This window comes from Rhinatrema bivittatum, chromosome 2 (assembly GCF_901001135.1).
Source record: "Rhinatrema bivittatum chromosome 2, aRhiBiv1.1, whole genome shotgun sequence".
In the NCBI taxonomy this organism is placed as follows: domain Eukaryota; kingdom Metazoa; phylum Chordata; class Amphibia; order Gymnophiona; family Rhinatrematidae; genus Rhinatrema; species Rhinatrema bivittatum.
This window is the reverse complement of record NC_042616.1, coordinates 288146006-288164981: the sequence shown is the minus strand read 5'-3', so window position 1 is coordinate 288164981 and position 18976 is coordinate 288146006. Positions and strand designations below refer to the sequence as shown.

At 43.4% G+C, this 18976-nt stretch overlaps 1 protein-coding gene across 15 annotated transcripts in view; it reads left to right on the top strand.

Annotated features, from left to right (window-relative positions):
* The window catches only part of EZH2 (enhancer of zeste 2 polycomb repressive complex 2 subunit), a 425637-nt gene that overhangs the window by 315598 nt on the left and 91063 nt on the right, over positions 1–18976 (top strand). For 13 of the 15 annotated variants that reach the window (XM_029589584.1, XM_029589586.1, XM_029589588.1 and 10 more), the window contains 2 exons: positions 5476–5516; positions 15090–15215. In XM_029589584.1, coding sequence (XP_029445444.1) covers positions 5476–5516; positions 15090–15215 — 167 coding nt within the window. The remainder of the gene's footprint in view (positions 1–5475; positions 5517–15089; positions 15216–18976) is intronic. The other 2 variants (XM_029589595.1, XM_029589599.1) reach the window with 1 other exon arrangement.

The window sequence follows — 18976 nt, the reverse complement described above, 5'->3', positions numbered from 1 at the left end:
ACCCTCGTGTCTCTCGCTCACCAGTTGCAGTCTCAGTATACAGCAACGGCGCGGCAATTCCTTGTCCTCGGACACATGGCGTTCTCAGTCCATCTCACTCCAATGGCCCGCCTGGCCATGAGAGTCATGCATTGGACTCTGAGGTCACAATGGATTCAAGCGACTCAGCCTCTGTCAACCATTGTCCACATCACCGATGCACTCCATCTGTCTCTCGCCTGGTGGAAAGATCAGATCAATCTCCTCCAGGGACTGCCCTTTCATCTACCAGATCCTCAACTCATTCTCACCACCGATGCTTCCAACCTTGGCTGGGGAGCTCATGTGAACGATCTACAGACACAAGGATCTTGGTCTCCAGAGGAAGCCAAACACCAGATAAATTTCCTGGAGCTTCGAGAAATGCGATATACTCTCAGAGCTTTTCAGGATTACCTATCAAATCACGTCATCCTAATTCAGACGGACAATCAGGTGGCCTTGTGGTACCTCAACAAACAGGGAGGCACAGGTTCCTTCCTTCTGTGTCAGGAAGCTGTGCAGATTTGGGAGAAAGCGCTCTCCCACTCGATGTACCTCAGGGCCACCTTCTTGCCGGGAGTGCACAATGTCTTGGCAGACAAACTGAGTCATGTCTTCCAACCGCATGAGTGGTCTCTCAATCCCTCGGTAGCGACCTCTGTCTTCCAGCAATGGGGTTATCCCCAAATAGACCTCTTTGCGTCCCCTCAGAACCACAAAGTAGACAATTACTGCTCCCTCATTTGGAGGGAACACTCTCAGCCCAGAGATGCATTCTCCCTCTCGTGGACGACCGGTCTGCTTTATGCATTCCCTCCACTTCCTCTTCTCTCGAAGACTCTCGTGAAGCTCCGTCAGGACAAGGGAACCATGATCCTGATAGCACCTCACTGGCCACGCCAAGTGTGGTTTCCAATACTCCATGATCTTTCCATCCGTAGGCACATTCCCTTGGGAGAGGACCCGCTTCTGATCATTCAGAACAACGGATGTCTACGCCATCCCAATCTTCAGGCCTTGTCCCTAACGGCATGGATGTTGAAAGGCTAATCCTTCAGCCACTTAACCTTTCAGACTCTGTTTCTAGTGTCCTGATTGCTTCGTGAAAGCCTTCCACAAGGAAATCTTACTCCTATAAATGGAAAAGGTACACATCATGGTGCACTGTGCAGTCCCTTGATCCCTTTTCCTGTCCAATCCCAAGGTTTTTGGACTATCTCTGGCATTTGAGTCAGGTTTAAAAACCTCTTCAATCAGAATGCATGTCAGTGCGGTAGCCACCTTCCATAAAGGTGTCGGGGATGTCCCTATATCGGTACAACCCCTCGTAACACGTTTTCTTAAAGGCTTGCTCCATATCAAGCCACCTTTACATCCTCCGGCCCCTTCTTGGGACCTTAATCTGGTTCTCGGGCGGTTCCTGAAACCACCGTTCGAACCTCTTCACTCCTGTGACCTAAAATATCTCACATGGAAAGTGATTTTCCTTTTGGCTATCACTTCAGCTCGCAGGGTCAGTGAGTTACAGGCCCTAGTTACCTATGCGCCTTACGCTAAACTCCTGCAGGACCGGGCGGTACTCCGCACTCACCCTAAGTTTTTGCGTAAGGTAGTTTCGGAGTTTCACATTAATCAATCCATCATACTACCTATCTTCTTTCCCAGACCCCACGCCAACCCAGGGGAACAGGCTCTGCATACCCTCGATTGTAAACGGGCTCTAGCGTTCTACCTAGAACGTACAGTTGCCCACAGGAAGAGCACTCAGTTATTCGTCTCTTTCCATCCCAACAAATTAGGGCAACCTGTGGGTAAGCAGACTCTCTCCTCCTGGTTGGCGGACTGCATATCTTTTTGCTATCAGCAAGCAGGCATTCCTTTCCAAGACCGTGTTAAAGCACACTCTGTGAGGGCCATGGCGACTTCAGTAGCACACCTCCGATCGGTGCCGCTTCCTGACATTTGCAGGGCTGCCACCTGGAGCTCTCTCCACACTTTCGCAGCCTACTATTGCTTGGACAAAGCCGGAAGACAGGATTCCATCTTCGGCCAATCTGTCCTGCGTAACCTATTTCCAACTTGACGTACCAACACCCTTCCGCCTGCCCGGTGGGGTTCAGGATGCCCTCTACCAAATTCCACCCCAGTTGTTGTGCCTGTTGCACACCGTTGGGTACATTTGGTGCATGTTCGGACATCCTCAGCTCGGTACTCACCCATATGTGAGGACTACCATCCTGCTTGTTCTGTGAGAAAGCAAGTGTTGCTTACATGTAACAGGTGTTCTCACAGGACAGCAGGATGTTAGTCCTCACGAAACCCACCCACCGCCCCGCGGTGTTGGGTTCGTAACGTTTTGTTGTTTTATTTTTTCGGCACTGCCTGTAGCTATCAAATAAGACTGAAGGGGGACCTTTGCTGGCTGCAGGGTTAGTGCCATGCTGGGCATGCCCAGTAGGGGCCAGTCAAAGTTCTGGAAACTTTGACAGACGTTTTCCGTGATTGGGCTCCATCCTGATGATATCACCCATATGTGAGGACTAACATCCTGCTGTCCTGTGAGAATACCTGTTACAGGTGAGCAACACTTGCTATATAAAACCAAGAAACTGAAATAACATTTTCCCATAACATTTTAAGATCTAGCTCAAAATTAAAAAATATTTTGTCCCATTAAATTTACAGATCTAGCAGAAAACTGAAAATTTTTTTTTTTCAAAAGAATTCATATGAATTGCTGTGCATTTTTTTACTTGTATTTTGGGGCATGTTTTTCTGTTATCTTTTTCTATGTTTGGGGTTTTTTTTAAATCCACTGGGGTTTACAAATGTATTGATTAAAATGTTACAGTAATCATAATGGATTTATCGGTACATTGTGGTCCATTTCCCCCTTAAAGGATGTTGTATAAGACAGAGAGGACACAACAGGATTAGAAGAGAAGGCAATATAAAGCACCTCCAGCGTTCATTTGAAGTCCTGGATTATCTAAAAGCCCCCTACATAATTTTTCAGTATTGTGCAGCTCTGTACAGTAGAAAGGTAGTTAGACTAGTTTAGTGCAACAAAAGAGGGAAGATTTCCAATATTTCTTTTAAATTAACTTTACAAAAATCCATCTGGTAGAGTCCAACCCCATCGTTCAGGCTACAGTACATGAGATCTCAAGTTGGGACATCCAACCCTGCAGGCTTGGGCCTGTCACAGATGTGATGTGATTGAGTTCCAAGAGACAGGCTGGCTGCCAATTCAAAGATGGACCCTACTGGACTGAAAAGATGTTGAAGGGTTTAGTTTCAGAGGAGACCTTCCCTCAGACCTCAGTCAGTAACAAAGGTATATAATGTCCAGGGGAGAGGGAAAGGAAGAAAGAAAAATGACCAACCTAGCTACTAATGTAATCCTTCTGTATACTTTGTAATAAGTTTGTGATGTGTGTTGCGTACATTTTTATTGTACACAAGTTATTGGTACACATTGGTCATTTAGAACCACATGTATCTTGAACTAGTCTTGTAGTCATTTTTCAAAAAGTGTTACTTAACATTTGGAGCAGGGCTGCAATTTGCAGAATCTGTCTCTTGCTATGGCAATGGAAAAGAGCCCATCTTGAGCAACCTGCTGGTTAAACACCACAGGATTTTGAAAATTCGGGCATGTCTGTCCCTTGTTACAAAATCTGCACCCAGTCACTGCTAGAAACCAGTTCTTAAGTAAAAAGTTATCCAGCACACTAACTTTTATGTTATTGGAAGATAGCCTATGGAAGGGTGGGGTAGAAATAGATCTAGTAATCTGTATGTGGCTAAATGCACAGTTGTTTATTAATTTTATAACCATAATGGAAAATCAACATATTATCCTTATCTGCCATCTTTTTCCATGTTTCTAAGGCCCATGCAACCTGCCCAGTCTTAATGCAATTGTCTTTTTTTCTGAACTAGATAATCAACTAGAAGTTGATTAATCTTCTGATGTTACAGTAAGAAAGCATGACAGACAAAAGCATCTAGTCTTCCTGTTTTTCTTTTCTGTTGCAATACTACAGACTCTTCTGAATTTCTGACTTTATTTTTGCACCTTTACTGCCAGTAATCCTTTGTAACAGATGGTGCATTATTTATTTCAATTTATTTCCTAGAAGTACTGTGAAAGTAGATACAATAACATATAATATATTTTGTATTTTTGTTGTAACTGTACATAATTGAACTTGTACTTATATAATATCAATCCTAAACTTTCACAGTAACCTTACTAATGTAACAGTCCTTGATGTTTAAAAAAACTAAATTCAGTTCTCTCTAATGGCATATTGATTTTACTTTTTGTTTTGTTTTTAAAGAAGATTCTTGTATTTTCACACATTTACCAATGTACCACTGTAGACTGCAAAATTGTTTTAGTAAGAATAAAATTTCTCTACCAAATCCCAGTTCCCAAAATGTTTGAACTTATATTCTAATGACTAGAAACAGAAACAGTAGTTTAAAAATGTGAAAACCCTTTGATAAGGGGAAGGAAAAGGGTTATGGTGGACTAGGATCTGGAAATACTAAGGTGAACCCTTTGCTAAAACACATCCAAACTCTGGCTTGGTACTGAAGAGGCTGGTTTATGGTGACCGAGTACAGAACTCTCCCCATAAAATCTGGTACCGACCCCATAGTTGATCCAATTTAATTTCATGGTTTTTCATTTATTTTTGGTGTTTTGTCTTTTAATTCAAATAATTTGCTCACATCAGTACTTAAATCTTATTCATAACTATGTTCCAAATAGCTTTAAAAATAATTTGCTTTATATTAATGAATTCTTAACTGCTGTCATTAAGAATGTATGGAAACATTCCTCTATTCATGTATCATTACAAACTTTTATAAACTGTAGCTGTCTTTTATGTCTCATCCTACAAGTACATGCATTGCACATTACTAGCAATATATGCCATTGTGGAAGACAGATTTTGTCTCTGTTAATTATTCTGAATAAATTAATTTTGTTCATGTTACTTGATGGGACAGCAAAAGTTAATAGAATGGTTATATTTATAATGAGTATAACCAGATTTTTGCTAAATACAGTCAACTTTTTATAACAGCCATATGGAATTCCAGTTTCAGTCAATTTGTAATTATAAAAACCACAAAGGGACAAAATCATTAACTTTTTAAGTAATGGGCTCTAGAACTTTGCAAGGGAGTTCATCTGCACGTTAGCACAGAGTACGATAGATTTCCCTTCTTATCGTCCTGAACTTCTTTAGTCCTCATAAACTCTTCAGTCTCCCACAAGGCCTACATCCAGATACAATAATGTAACTCTCAACTGAGACCATTTCTGTCCATGTAGGTTGTATGGTGGTGGCGGCGGCTGCTGCTGCTGCTTTGTTATCCAAGCTAGTGTGAAGAAGATCTGATTTGTTCTCTTTAAGTTGGCTTCATGTTTTGCAGGTTATGGGCTGCGCATTGCAGAAAGATACAGCTTAAAAAAGGTTAGCAATTTTATATTACATCACTTTTTACAAATTATTATATACAACCAGTATATATTATCCATGTCAGTCTCCATCGCCAACTCCAGACTGCTTTTTCCACATTCTTGCTCTATATGCCTGGAATAGACTTCCAGAGTTGTTTCATTGTGCTTTTTCTGACCTTATTCAAATTTGTCCTAATAAATCACCTTTTTGAGGTTGCTTTTAAATTGTAACCCCTGGTGTTCCTGATCATAAATTTCTTAGTTATAAACATTTTTCATATTAAATGAAATTCCCTAAGTCTCTTATTTGGCCTGTTTGTCTTGAATAGACTGTATGCTCTAGAGAGAAGGGACTGCATGTGTATTTGTACAGTACTGCATATGTCTAGTAGTGTTTAAAGAAATAAGTAGTTTCATATTTCTTATCTATTTGGATAACTATATTCTTATATTCTTCTACACTGTCAGCTTTTATTCTCTCTTCATAGTCTGAGGCATTGTAATTAATATATGATCAATCCATAAGAGACTGCCTTAATTTTGTTATACACGCTTTCAAAGGAGACTGTCAATTTTAACTTTGTGAAAGCCAAAGGAAATGTCATTTGACAGCATACGGGGGAAAATGGTTTTAACTGACCTGAAAATGGGAATACATTTCTGAAAAGCAGTTCTTGCAATACAAAAGTGTGTGTGTATATCTGTCTAACTATAGATAGACAGATATATACACACACACACATACATACATGGCCAACACAGAATAAAAATTGACTGTCTCCTTTGATAGCTTGTATAACAAAATTAAGGCAGTCACTTATGGGTTTATTTGTAACCTATTATTAAAATTTGTAACCTATTATTAAAATCATCCGATGTACCTGAAAATTGGATGATGGCCAATATAACCCCCGATATTTAAAAAGGGATCCAGGGATGATCCCGGAACCTATAGACCGGTGAGCCTGACTTCAGTGCCTGGAAAAATCGTGGAAACTTATAAAGAATAAAATCACAAAACATTTAGATAGACATGGTTTGATGGGACACAGCCAGCATGGATTTATCCAAGGGAAGTCTTACCTCACAAATCTCCTACATTTTTTTTTTTTTTGAAGGAGTGCATAAACATGTGGACAAAGGAGAACCAGTAGATGTAGTATATTTGGATTTTCAGAAGGCATTCGACAAAGTCCCACATGAGAGGCTTCTAGGAAAACAAAGTCATAGGATAGGAGGCAATGTCATTTTGTGGATTGCAAGTTGGTTAAAAGACAGGAAACAGAGTAGTATTAAATGGTCAGTTTTCAAAATGGAAAAATATAAACAGTGGAGTGCCTCAGGGATCTGTACTTGGACCAGTGCTTTTTAATATATTTATAAATAATCTGGAAAGGGGTACAATGAGTGAGGTGATCAAATTTGCAGATGACACAAAATTATGCAGAGTAGTTAAATCTCAAGCAGATTGTGATGAATTGCAGGAGAATATTGCGAGACTGAAAGATTGGGCTTCCAAATGGCAGATGAATTTTAACTTAGACAAGTGCAAAGTGATGCAAATAGGGAAAAATAACCCATACTGTAATTACACAATGTTAGGTTCTATCTTAGGAGCTACCATCCAGGAAAGACATCTAGGTGTCATAGTGGATAATAAATTGAAATCGGCAGCCCAGTGTGCTGTGGCGATCAAAAAAGCAAACAATGTTAGGAATTATTAGAAGGGAATGGAAAATAAAACTGAGGAAGTCATAATACCTCTTTATTGTTCCATGGTGACACCGCACCTTGAATACTGTGGCATTTCTGGTCACTGCATCTCAAAAAGGATATAGCTGCACTGGAGAAAGTGCAGAGAAAGGACGACCAAAGTAAGGGGCATGGAATGGCTGCGTTATGAGGAAAGGCTAAAGAAGTTAGGGCAGTTCAGTTTGGAGAGGAGACGACTGAGGGGGGGATATGATAGAAGTCTACAAAATCATGAAAAGACTTGAACAAGTTAATGTAAATCTGTTATTTACTCTTTCAGACAATAGAAGGACCAGGGGGCACTCTATGAAGTTAGCAAGTAGCTCATTTAAAACAAATCGAAGAAAATTCTTTTTCACTCAGCGCATAACTAGGCTCTAGAATTCATTGCCAGAGGATGTGGTTACAGCAGTTATTATAACTGGATTTAAAAAAGGTTTGGATAAGTTCCTAGAGGATAAATCCATAAACTTCTATGACGGTGCGTAATAAACAAAGGTAGCTTGTGATCTATCTAATGTTTGGGTACTTGCCAGGTACTTGTGATTTGGATTGGCCACTGTTGGAAACAAGATACTGGGCTTAATGGACCCTTGGTCTGACCCAGTATGGCATATCTTATGTTCTTATATTAATTACAATGCCTCAGATTATGAAAAGAGAATAACTAACAGGATAGAAGAATTCAAGGATACAGTTTTTTTTTCTCTCTCTCTCTCTCTATATATATATATCTATATTGCTATAGTTGTGTGTGTTTATATATATATATATATATATATATATAGAGAGAGAGAGAGAGAGAGAGAGAGAGAGAAAAAAACTGTCTACCTTGTTGCAGGAATGCTAAGAATCTTTCAAGTATTTATTTTTTTTTAATTTTGCGGTTTGTGTGTATAAATAATTTTAATTTTAATCCTAAATCGTCTTCAGCTCTAACTATAAGTTCTCAGCGTTATCATAATGTTAGACCTGTTATTTGTGATATAATGTTCGATTGTTCGATGTAATTTCCAACTTTGGTTTTATGTAAACCGACGTGATATGTACCAGTACATGAACATCGGTATATAAAAGCTTTTAAATAAACAAATAAATAAATAAATAAATACCTTAGATCAGGGATTCTTGTAATTTTTTTAAAATGTCAAGGTTCTTGCCCATAAAATACAGTTCTGTGGAAAGGTTTAGGCTCCCCAGGTCAAACTATGTTTCTGTTAATCTCAAAGTGAACAGAGCCTGACACAGCCTCTACATGGTACAAAGTTAAACATGATATTTTTCAGTAATTTATAATGCAAAATTACTATTTGATGATTTTAACAGATTAAAAATAAAACCATGAATATGGCATGGGCAGAAATGTGGATGCCCTTACAGTTAATTCATTACTGCAGTTTTTAAATTGTTAATAAGGCCCAAAAAGTTGTTAAGCCTTCAGTTAGTCAGGCGAAGAAAATTCCATGAGAGGATTGTTCAGGGGACTCTCTCTGCGGTGACAAGGAGGAAAGGCTGAGCCAGAAATAGGCAGGTTTTATGGCCGAAATCAGTCCCTACTGGAGGAGTTCAGGCATGATGTGCAGCAGCTATTTTGTCTCCTTTTCCAGCGAGGGAAAGAGGGGGATTCTGATCCCCCATGCTCTCTCTCATGGGAGGTGTAATGGGACAAGGCATTAGTAAGCCCTGAAGCTGAACCCTTGTTTGTAGAATCTTCCAAGGAGGCTTTCTCTGCAGTGTTTGTTTTATGATGCATAAAGCTGCCTTTATTAAGAGGGAAGCTGTCTTAAGCAGGCCTAGCCTTGCAGGGGCTCAGTTCTCTTGTGTCCCAAGCAAAGCAGGTTGGTTCAGGACCTGGAGGAGATGGCTTCAGCGAAGTCTGAGAAGGACATTCTGGAGGAGATCCCTGTGGGTTTCTTGTTGGAAAGAGAGAGAAATCATCTGGGAAAACAGGAAATTCCTGTGGCAGAGGGCAATGACCTTCAGGTGGTCAGGTTATTTACAAAAAGAGCAGCTGCTGTCCATGATTTCTCAGGATCTGGCTGAGCTGGGAATAAAAATAAAAAGCAGACCGGTAACGGAAGGTAAGAACCCTTTTTGGGAGGGTCTTAGAGGTAATGGAGGAGCGACCTTGTGGTTAGAGCAGCAGACTGCAAACCAAGAAAGCCAGAGTTCAAATCCTGCTACTGCTCCTTGTGATCTTGGACAAGTCATATTACTCTCCATTGTCTCAGGTAGAAACTTAGATTGTAAGCCCTCTGTGGACAGGGAAATACCTACAGTACCTGAATATAATATGCTTGAAGTGTCTGAAAGACAGTATATAAATCAAATAAGTTCAGCTAACGCATTTTCCCTTTCATCAGACGGTTAAAGCTCTAGTTTAGCTGGAATGGGACACTCCAGAGTCTGAGTTAAGATTTCAAAGCTATGTTTAAGATGGATGCCACAGTTTTGGCTGTCACAGAGAAGAAGACAATTCCTTTTGAAGTGAGTGTGGCTCTAAAAGACACCCAGGATACAAAACTGGAGATTCATTTCAAGTGGGTCTTTGAGGGTCAGTCTCCGTGATCAGGGCAGCAGTTTGTAGCAAATGTATGGTGAGAGCATGTTTACCCTGGGCTCAGCAGATTCCAAAAAGCAACACTGAGGAAAGTATGTCAGAGAGGCGGCCAGAAGCTGGTCTCGTTTTTGTAGCCAGTGCTTTATATGATGATCTTCGTATCTCAGCTAGAGATATGGTAGCGTCTGTGTCAGCTAGGCAGTTGTTTTAGCTGTGCAACTTGTCAGTGGATATTTGGTCTAAGTTACAGCTTGTTAACTTGCCCTTCCAAGGCAAAATTCTCTTTGGGGAGGACCTTGAGAAGCTAGTGAAATATTTGGGGGAATTGAAGTTTCACAAGTTACTGGAGGAAAAGCCTAAGGGGGATCGTAAGGGGTTGCCCAACAGGCCGAAGTTTAGAGACTCAAGACGCTCTCGAGCTGGGAAGAGATCTTCTTTCCAGAGGAATTTAGAAACAGGTCACAGTCCTTTCAGTCTGGTCTCAGGGATGGTAAGGACAGCACCATTAGCAGCTCTGGGGGAACTAAGAGTTCCCAATTAAGCCTAGGAGATCCACTCTCCCCCTCTCCAGATCAGGGAAGTTGCCCCAGTTTTATGGAGAGTGGACCCAAATTGTAATGGACCAATGGCTCCTGGATATTACAAGGGATGGTTATGTCTTAGAATTTGCTTATCCAGTGGTCAGTGCATTCATGGTGTCCTCATATGTTTCACAAAGGAAGCGAAAGGCCATTAAGGGCCACTCTGACTCAATTTCTCCAATTGGCAGCAGTGGCTCCAGTGCCGAAGAGACTATAGTGTCTAGGCCGTTATTCAATTTATTTTTTTTCTAACTTTTTTTATTTAATGCAGTAGAGTCAAAGAAAATATAATAGTAAAATCAAGAGTACAGTGACAATATGCATAAGAACATAAGAAATTGCCATGCTGGGTCAGACCAAGGGTCCATCAAGCCCAGCATCCTGTTTCCAACAGAGGCCAAAAACCAGGCCACAAGAACCTGGCAATTACCCAAACACTAAGAAGAACCCATGCTACTGATGCAATTAATAGCAGTGGCTATTCCCTAAGTATAATTGATTAATAGCCATTAATGGACTTCTCCTCCAAGAACTTATCCAAACCTTTTTTGAACCCAGCTACACTAACTGCACTAACTACCTTCTCTGGCAACAAATTCCAGAGCTTTATTGTGCGTTCAGTGAAAAAGAATTTTCTCCGATTAGTCTTAAATGTGTTACTTGCTAACTTCATGGAATGCCCCCTAGTCCTTGACATGTGACATGTGACAGTACCAAACAAAATATTGTAACAGACAAATAAATATGACAAAAAGAGAATCATGCAAAAGTACCGCATCACAATTTAGAAACATATTCCCAGAACTTCCCCAAATCTTATCATACAGTTAATTTATTTTGTGGTACCAAAAAGGAGGCTTGCGCGGGCCTGTCAGATTTGAAGAAGGTAAATATGTCCTCAAAAAGGTGCCTCATTTCCACATGGAGACTTTACATTTGGTTATTGCGGTGGTGAGGAAAGGAGAGTTTTTAGCGATCCTGGATCTTTTGGAGGCTTATTTGTATTTTCCAATCAGAAAGGATCATCAGAGGTTACTCAGGTTTGAAGTGCTGGGGGATCAGTTTCAGGCACTTCTGTTTGGTGTAGCAGTTGCACCTCAGATTTTTTCCAAAGTGATAGTGGTGTTTGCAACAACTCTCCAAATGGAAGGAATCATGATTCATCTGTATCTAGTTGACTGGCTTATTTGGGCAAAGTCAGAGGCACTTCCATTGTGATTCAGCTATTGCAAGACGTAGGTTGGGTAGTCAGTTTTGCCAAGAACAAGCTGTGTCCTTCCCAGATTTTAGAATACCTGTGTTTTCATTTCACGATACAATAAGGGAAAGTGTTACTCACAGTGGAAGGTATGTTGAGGCTGCAAGGTCAAATCCACAGGGTTCTCAGATGAGTGCTCCATGAGCCTGGATGCGGCAAGTGTTGGATTTGATGGCATTGACATTAGATTTAGATGAGATCTCTACAAAATGCTCTATTTACCAGGTGGAATCCTTAGGCATAGAATTACAAAATCAGGTTGATTCTTCTGAGGGAGGCACAGCTCAGTCTGGCTTGATGGCTTTCAAAACACAATTTCTCGAGAAGAATGGATTTGGAAATTCTGGATTGGACAGTGGTGACCATGGATGGGAGTTTGATTGGTTGGATAGTGCTTTGCCAAGGGCACACAGTGCAAGGGCATTGGAGTCTGGCAGAGGCAAAATGGTCCATCAGTCATTTACAGATGAAGGCAATCAGAAAAACCTTAGTGGAGTTTCTTCCTTTAGTCAATGAGAGAGCAGTGAAGATACTGTCAGACAATGTTGTGGCAGTGGCTTACATAATAGGCAAAGAAAAACCAAGAGCTGGGCAGCATCTTTGAGATGATGCTCCTCTTTATGTGGGCAGAGGTACATTTGATTCTCTGTCGGCACTGCACATCACCGGAGTGGAGAATGTTCAGGAAATCCACCTGCAAATACACATGCTGGAACCTGGGGAGTGGCAATTTGTGGATGCAGTGGGAGGGCCTCAAATGGATTTGGTGGTGAAAAGGGTAAATTGCAAGTGACCTTGGTTTTTCGGTCAAAGAAGGGAACCAGGGTCGAAGAATCTGGATGCTCTGTCACAGCTCTGTGGCCTCAGCATTGTCTCATGTACGTGTTTCTACCATGGCCATTTGTAGGCAAGGTAATATGAAAAATAGAAAGACATCTTGGAAGAGTTATTCTCACAGCCCTGGAGTGACCCAGATGAACTTGGTTCATGGATTTGCTAAAGCTCAGCACAGAAAGACCACTGTAGTGCAGTCAAGTCAAGGATTACTGTATCAGATTTCAATTTTGCTCAGAGCAGGTAGAGCCCCTTTGTCTTGTGGCTTGAAAGGAGGAGATTGAGGCTCAAAGGTTAACCAGAGGAGACGATTTCAACTTTACTGCAAAGTTGAAAGTAAAGCAAAGTAGAAGAGTTCTACTTTGCTAGCTGAAGTCCAGATATGGAGGATATTTGAAGCTTTGTGTCTGGGGATAAGGGTTCTCCCATTTCAAGTATTATTTTTCTTTTTACAGAAAGATATTCAGAAGGGCTTAACCTTGAATTTCCTTAGGGTTTGGGTGGTGGCACTCTTTTGTTATAGAGGAAAGGTGAGACAGCAATCCTTAGTGGATTACCCAGATGTAGTGTGTTTTCTGAGAGGAATGAAGCATTTACACTCTTCTGTAAAGAAATTATTTCCTCCATGGAATCTCAATTTGGTTTTGAGGGCCTTGTGTTCATGTCCCTTTGAGCCCATCAAAGCAATTCTCTGAAAGATCTTACTCATAAGACAGTCTTTCTGGTGGCAATTTGTTCTGCCAGATGTATCTTGGAGTTACAGGCCTTGTCATGCAGGGACCCTTTTCTCAGGTTTCCTGAAGATGGAGGTTTTGATTCACACAGTTCTCTCCTTGCTTAATGGGGTCACTTCCTTCCATTTCGATCAGTTGGTTGAGTTACCATTCTTCAGGAAGGTCAAGTCTTGGGGATCATTCTACAAAGCTTGCACGTTCTGGATGTGTGTAGAGTGTTTTTAATGTATTTGAAGGCAGTGAATGTTTTCCGCAGATTGCATCATCTGTTTGTACTTTTCAGTGATTGCAGGAAAGGAGAAAAGGCTTCCAAAGCTTCCATTGCCAGATGGATAAGGGAAACTATTACTTCGGCTTACATTTCTTAAAGGTCTAGTGGTATCAAAAGGTATTCAGGCACTTTCAGCTAGAGGAATGGCAGCCTCTTGGGCTGAGTGTCAGTTGGTTTTGATTCAGCAAATTTGTAGGATGGCAACATGGTCCTCTTTGCATATATTTTCTAGTTGGATGCCCAAGCCTCAGACATGGTTGCATTTGGAGTAGGCATGTTAAGAGAGGTCTTTCAGGATCCTGCCCAGTTTGAGAGTGGTTTGGGTACTTCCCATCCATCTGGATTGGTCGGATGGATGATAAGGAAGGAAACCTTGGTTTCTTACCTGCTAATTTTCTTTCTTGAGCCCTACCAGACCAGTCCAGAGACCCATCTGGTTGACCTCTCATCTGTATTGCTGTGTTTGAAGATACTTTTCTTATGCTGTAATGGTCATTCTTTGTGTTTGGTTTTCAAGTCTTCCTGGTTGAAGGAAGTCAGGCTGATATCAGAGATCACCTAAGAGTTTTGTTATTCCTGCTCATAAGGGAGTTTTTGAATGTTTAACTCTGATACAAAAATACTGAGGGACTACAGTGCCTTAAAGTAGGCATTTACAGTAAATATTTTATTCTCTGTCTCCATTTGCTGCTAGGGGAGAAAAACCCATCCATCTGGTCTGGTCTGGTAGGACTCGAGGAAAGAAAATTGACAGGTAAGAACCCAATTTTTCCTTGCTGTACTGTGGACATGCGGACAACTGCTCAGTGTCAGCTAAACTTTTTCAGCATATCATTTAAAGTCATCTGCAGACTTTGTTTTGCAGATCTGATCTGATTTGGGGTTTGGGCAGAACTGTATCATGGGTCCTTCATAATGCATTAGACATTTGTAATAACACACAAAGCAGTCTGCATGACCCAGTATTTCTGCCTAGATTCAGCAGCAAGTGCACACCTCAGAAGGCTGAAAACAAGTCTCCTTATAATTCTGCTATACAGGCCAGGGTAGAGAATAATAAATTTGATTGTTGTGTCCTGTAGAGATTTGTTCATATAAATTTGAAAAATCTCAGAGAAAGGGTGGTAAAAGCTCCAGAAAATTCAAGGTATTTGAAGGAAAAATTGTGAGATGAGTTTTAAATAGTACACAATGGTTTGTAAGCGAAGTTGAGTAATGATGGCAAGTTCATCTTGAAACATTGTTCTCATTAGAGTCAAATTACCAGAATAGAAGTTTTGATTCCTAGCAAAAGTTGTTTTCTGATGATGTATTTTTATGAACGTCATATTCAAATCTTGAAATGCAAATAGAAAAGCAGGCATTTTTTTTTAACAGAATTTGTTGCAAACCCTGTCTGGAGAAAAAAATTGAATGACAACTTGTAGCAGGTGTTTCTTCTGAGCTAAGGCTAAGTAGATGAATTGAATGCTGCTGGCACATTTTCCATTCACATTTGCAGTTGAAATCTTAAATTCACAAAGCACTGAAGAAATGAAAAACAGTATCTTTGTTCTGGTAATTGAATAATGTTTATTCCTTGACATCTTCTTTTAGATGGTTCTTCTAATCATGTTTACAACTATCAGCCTTGTGATCATCCACGCCAGCCTTGTGACAGCTCATGTCCATGTGTAATTGCTCAGAACTTTTGTGAAAAGTTCTGTCAGTGCAGTTCAGAATGTAAGAAATAGTCATTTTTATTCTTTGTAATTTTTTTTTTCATATATGTGTTGCAGTGTTCCAGTGGTGGTTATGCAGGGGAGCCATATTGAATAGTGTCTTGCTAACTGGGGTATACTCTGATGGTTGGCCAAGTGCAGCTTTAATCCTTATAGAGAAGGCCTGAGCTCTAATCCACCTAGGTCACATGTGTATGCATCTTACATATATTAGAGGATAAAGGACCCTGGAAAGGTGCAGTACGTCAAATTTTTGTCCCCTCTGTAAACCTAGAAAAACTGTCATTTCCTAGCGTGTAGCAGATGGACTCAAAACAAATGGGTATAGTGTGCTCGTGCTAGCAGTTGGAGACGGATCTGACGTCAGCACGGGTACATATACCCCCACAGGAAGTAAAGCAATTCAGTAATTTCCGTCTCCAAAGCAGTTTGGAGCTACCCCACGCTCGCTGAGCGTGTTTCCAAATTCTAACGACTAAATTCATAGCAGAAATCTACTGAAGACGAGCCCCGCACTCCTGCGGTGATAACAGGCGGTCACTCACCCAGTTGAGTTTCCCGAGCTGACTTCCGTGGTCCCTCGGAGGTAAGAGCCTTGGTCCGGTGGCCGGTTCGTGGCAGGGACCCAGCCCCCGAGTGAGAAGGGCTCGGGCGTGGCTTGGCCCCCGAGCGAGACGAGTTCGGGCGCGGCCTAGAGGCAGCCTCGGTCCCGGCGTGGACTTGGCCCCCGAACGGTTCGGGCGCGGCCTAGAGGCAGCGGGTGCACTTCCTTAAGCGCGGCGGTGAAGGTATTCCCCTATCCCCCCGCAGCCGGAGACTGCCCGGGTCGCAGCCGGGAAGCGCCGAAGACAAGGTAAGGCGTACATCTTTACTTGGTCTCCGAGGAAGTGTGGACTAACTGGGCCTGCCTGGGAGGTTGCCATTTTTGCCTGCCTACTTCTCTTTTCTAATTAAGCGCTTTTGTTTGCTAAACGCAGTTCGCAATAGGCGCACGTTGTTAGTGCACGCGATAGGTGCACGTTGTTTGAGCACGCTACTAGGATACGCGCACATTTATAAGACGCCCGTTATAGGCGCACATTTATAAGACGCCCGTTCATAGGCGCACTGTTTATAAGACGCCTGCTATAGGCGCACGTTTATATAAGACGCCCGTTTATAGGCGCACGTTTATATAAGACGCCCGTTCATAGGCGCACTGTTTATAAGACGCCCGTTCATAGGCGCACGTTGATAGGACGCCCACTATAGGTGCACATTTATAAGTCGCCCGCTATAGGCGCACATTGATAAGATGCCCGTTCTAGGCGCATGCTGTTATGCGCCCGTGTTAGGCGCACATCGTTGGACGACACCGCATTTAAGGCAAATGGAGCATAAGAATGCCCCTGCATCCGCAGAGCCGGCACCCCCAGATTCAGGCATGAACGCTCTAAGCCTCTGCTCAGCATGCAACCTTAGAGCTACACAGAGCGAGGAAGCAGACTCCCTATGTGCCCAATGTGAGGAAGCCATGGCAGTTCCAGGACAAGACCGGTCCTAGCCCAGCGGTTCCTCGGGGGCCACACCGGACTTAGCAGGCCGCGGCGAGCAGCCAGGGAATCCGAGAGACCTGGTACCCCTGCGGCCAGATCTGGCTTCGCTTTCCTGGGTGGAATTATTTAAGGGGATTCACGCCTTTGTCCAGATGCAGGCTGCTCCTCGGATGGGTCTTTCCGTCCCGGTTGATCCGGCCCCTGGACCCTCGAGACCTAGGCACAGCCACTCACCACCCGACAGCCCCAATCATGGGGATTCGGATGACTCCCAGGTAAGTGAGGAGCCCCCCGAGGAGAATGAACTTCCCTTGGAGATAGAACCATATCGGACCATGAGACGCTTCTTTCGGAGAGAAGATCTGCCGGGCCTGGTCTCACAATGCTTATCGGAGCTGGCCATTCCAGGCCAGGACCCCCCAGGGGTCCCTGTAAAGAACCCTCTGCTAGAGGGCCTGCGCCAAACGGCTCACCACTTTCCCCTCCTACAAGCAGCACAGCAGCTAATCGAGCTGGAATGGAAGGCACCGGAGGCCTCATTCAAAGGGAGTCGGGCCTTGTCTGGCATGTACCCTCTAGATCCGACAGCCAAGGAACTGCTGGCGTGCCCCAGGGTAGACGCCATAATTAACGCAATTGTGAAACGCACCACCATTCCGGTGGAGGGGGGAGCGGCTCTCAAGGATGCGCATGACCGACGCATGGACACCATTCTGAAACAAGCTTTTGAGGTAGCAGCCATGTCCCTTCGAATCGTGACTTGCTGCACCGTGGTTACGCGCTCCTGTTTATCACAGGCAAGAAATAACACCCCGGGAGAAGACATGGAATCAGCTCTCGCATTTCTCACAGACGCAGCTTCCGACCTCGTCCGTACGGCAGCCAAGGGAGTGTCCTCCTCAGTGGCAGCCAGAAGACAGCTTTGGCTACGCAATTGGGCGGCCGACTCGTCCTCCAAGACTCGACTCACAAGAATGCCCTTTAAGGGTTCCCTACTGTTCGGCAGCGACCTTGAGAAATGGGCTACTAAATGGGGTGCCTCTCCGTTACCCCGTCTACCAGAAGACAGGTCAAGGAGGAGCCAGCGTTCTGTTTCTAGACCATCCAGAAACTCGCAGCGCTTCAACCCTTACAGGTCTCGCTATCAAGCACCTCGTTCTCAGGCCAGGAATCAGCCCTTTCGGGCTAAGCACACCAAGAAGAGAACCGGCCCGGGTTCGGGCCCCGGCCGTAACCCACAATGACAATCAGCCGACCCATCCGAGGGTAGCAGCCATAGGGGGCAGGCTAACCCTCTTCTACTGCAGGTGGGTCAAGATCACTTCGGACCAGTGGGTCCTCACCATCATCCGGGAAGGATATTACCTGGATTTCTTTCAGCTTCCACCGAACAAGTTTGTGGAATCTCCTTGTTCACCACTCAAGACAGTGGCACTAAAAGTGACCTTACAGAGGCTCCTGGCCCTAAAAGCCATAATCCCAGTACCTGCGGAAGAGGTAACTTCTGGGCATTATTCCATTTATTTCATAGTACCCAAGAAGGAGGGCACCTTCAGGCCCGTCCTGGACCTCAAGTCAGTCAATCGACACCTACGGGTCCCCAGCTTTCGCATGGAAACTCTACGGTCTGTCAAGAGTTCAGTACAGCCAGGGGAGTTTCTCACCTCCCTAGATCTGTCAGAAGCCTACCTGCATATCCCAATCCATCGGGATCACCAGCGCTAGTTACGCTTCAAAGTCCTGAATCAGCATTTCCAGTTCCGGGCCTTACCCTTCGGGTTAGCCACCGCGCCGTGGATCTTTACCAAGGTAATAGTAGTAGTGGCAGCGGCACTCAGGAAGGAAGGAATCCTCGTCCATCCCTACCTGGACGATTGGCTGATCAGGGCAAAGTCACCGGAGGAGAGTCACAGGGCAACCAACAGAGTTATAGCTCTTCTGGAAAGCCTAGGATGGGTAGTCAACATAAAGAAGAGTTCCCTACAGCCATCCCAGTTGCTGGAATACCTAGGGGTCCAATTAGACACCCAAGACGACAAGGTCAGTCTGACCTCCAAGAGACAGTCAAAACTCCGGAATCATCTGCAGGCCCTGCTGAGCGCCAGCCGGCCCACAGCTCGGGATTATCTACAAGTCCTCGGCCTCATGGCATCCACTCTGGAGGTGGTGCCATAGGCGCGGGCTCATATGAGACCATTGCAACGCGCCCTTCTATCTCTATGGAGTC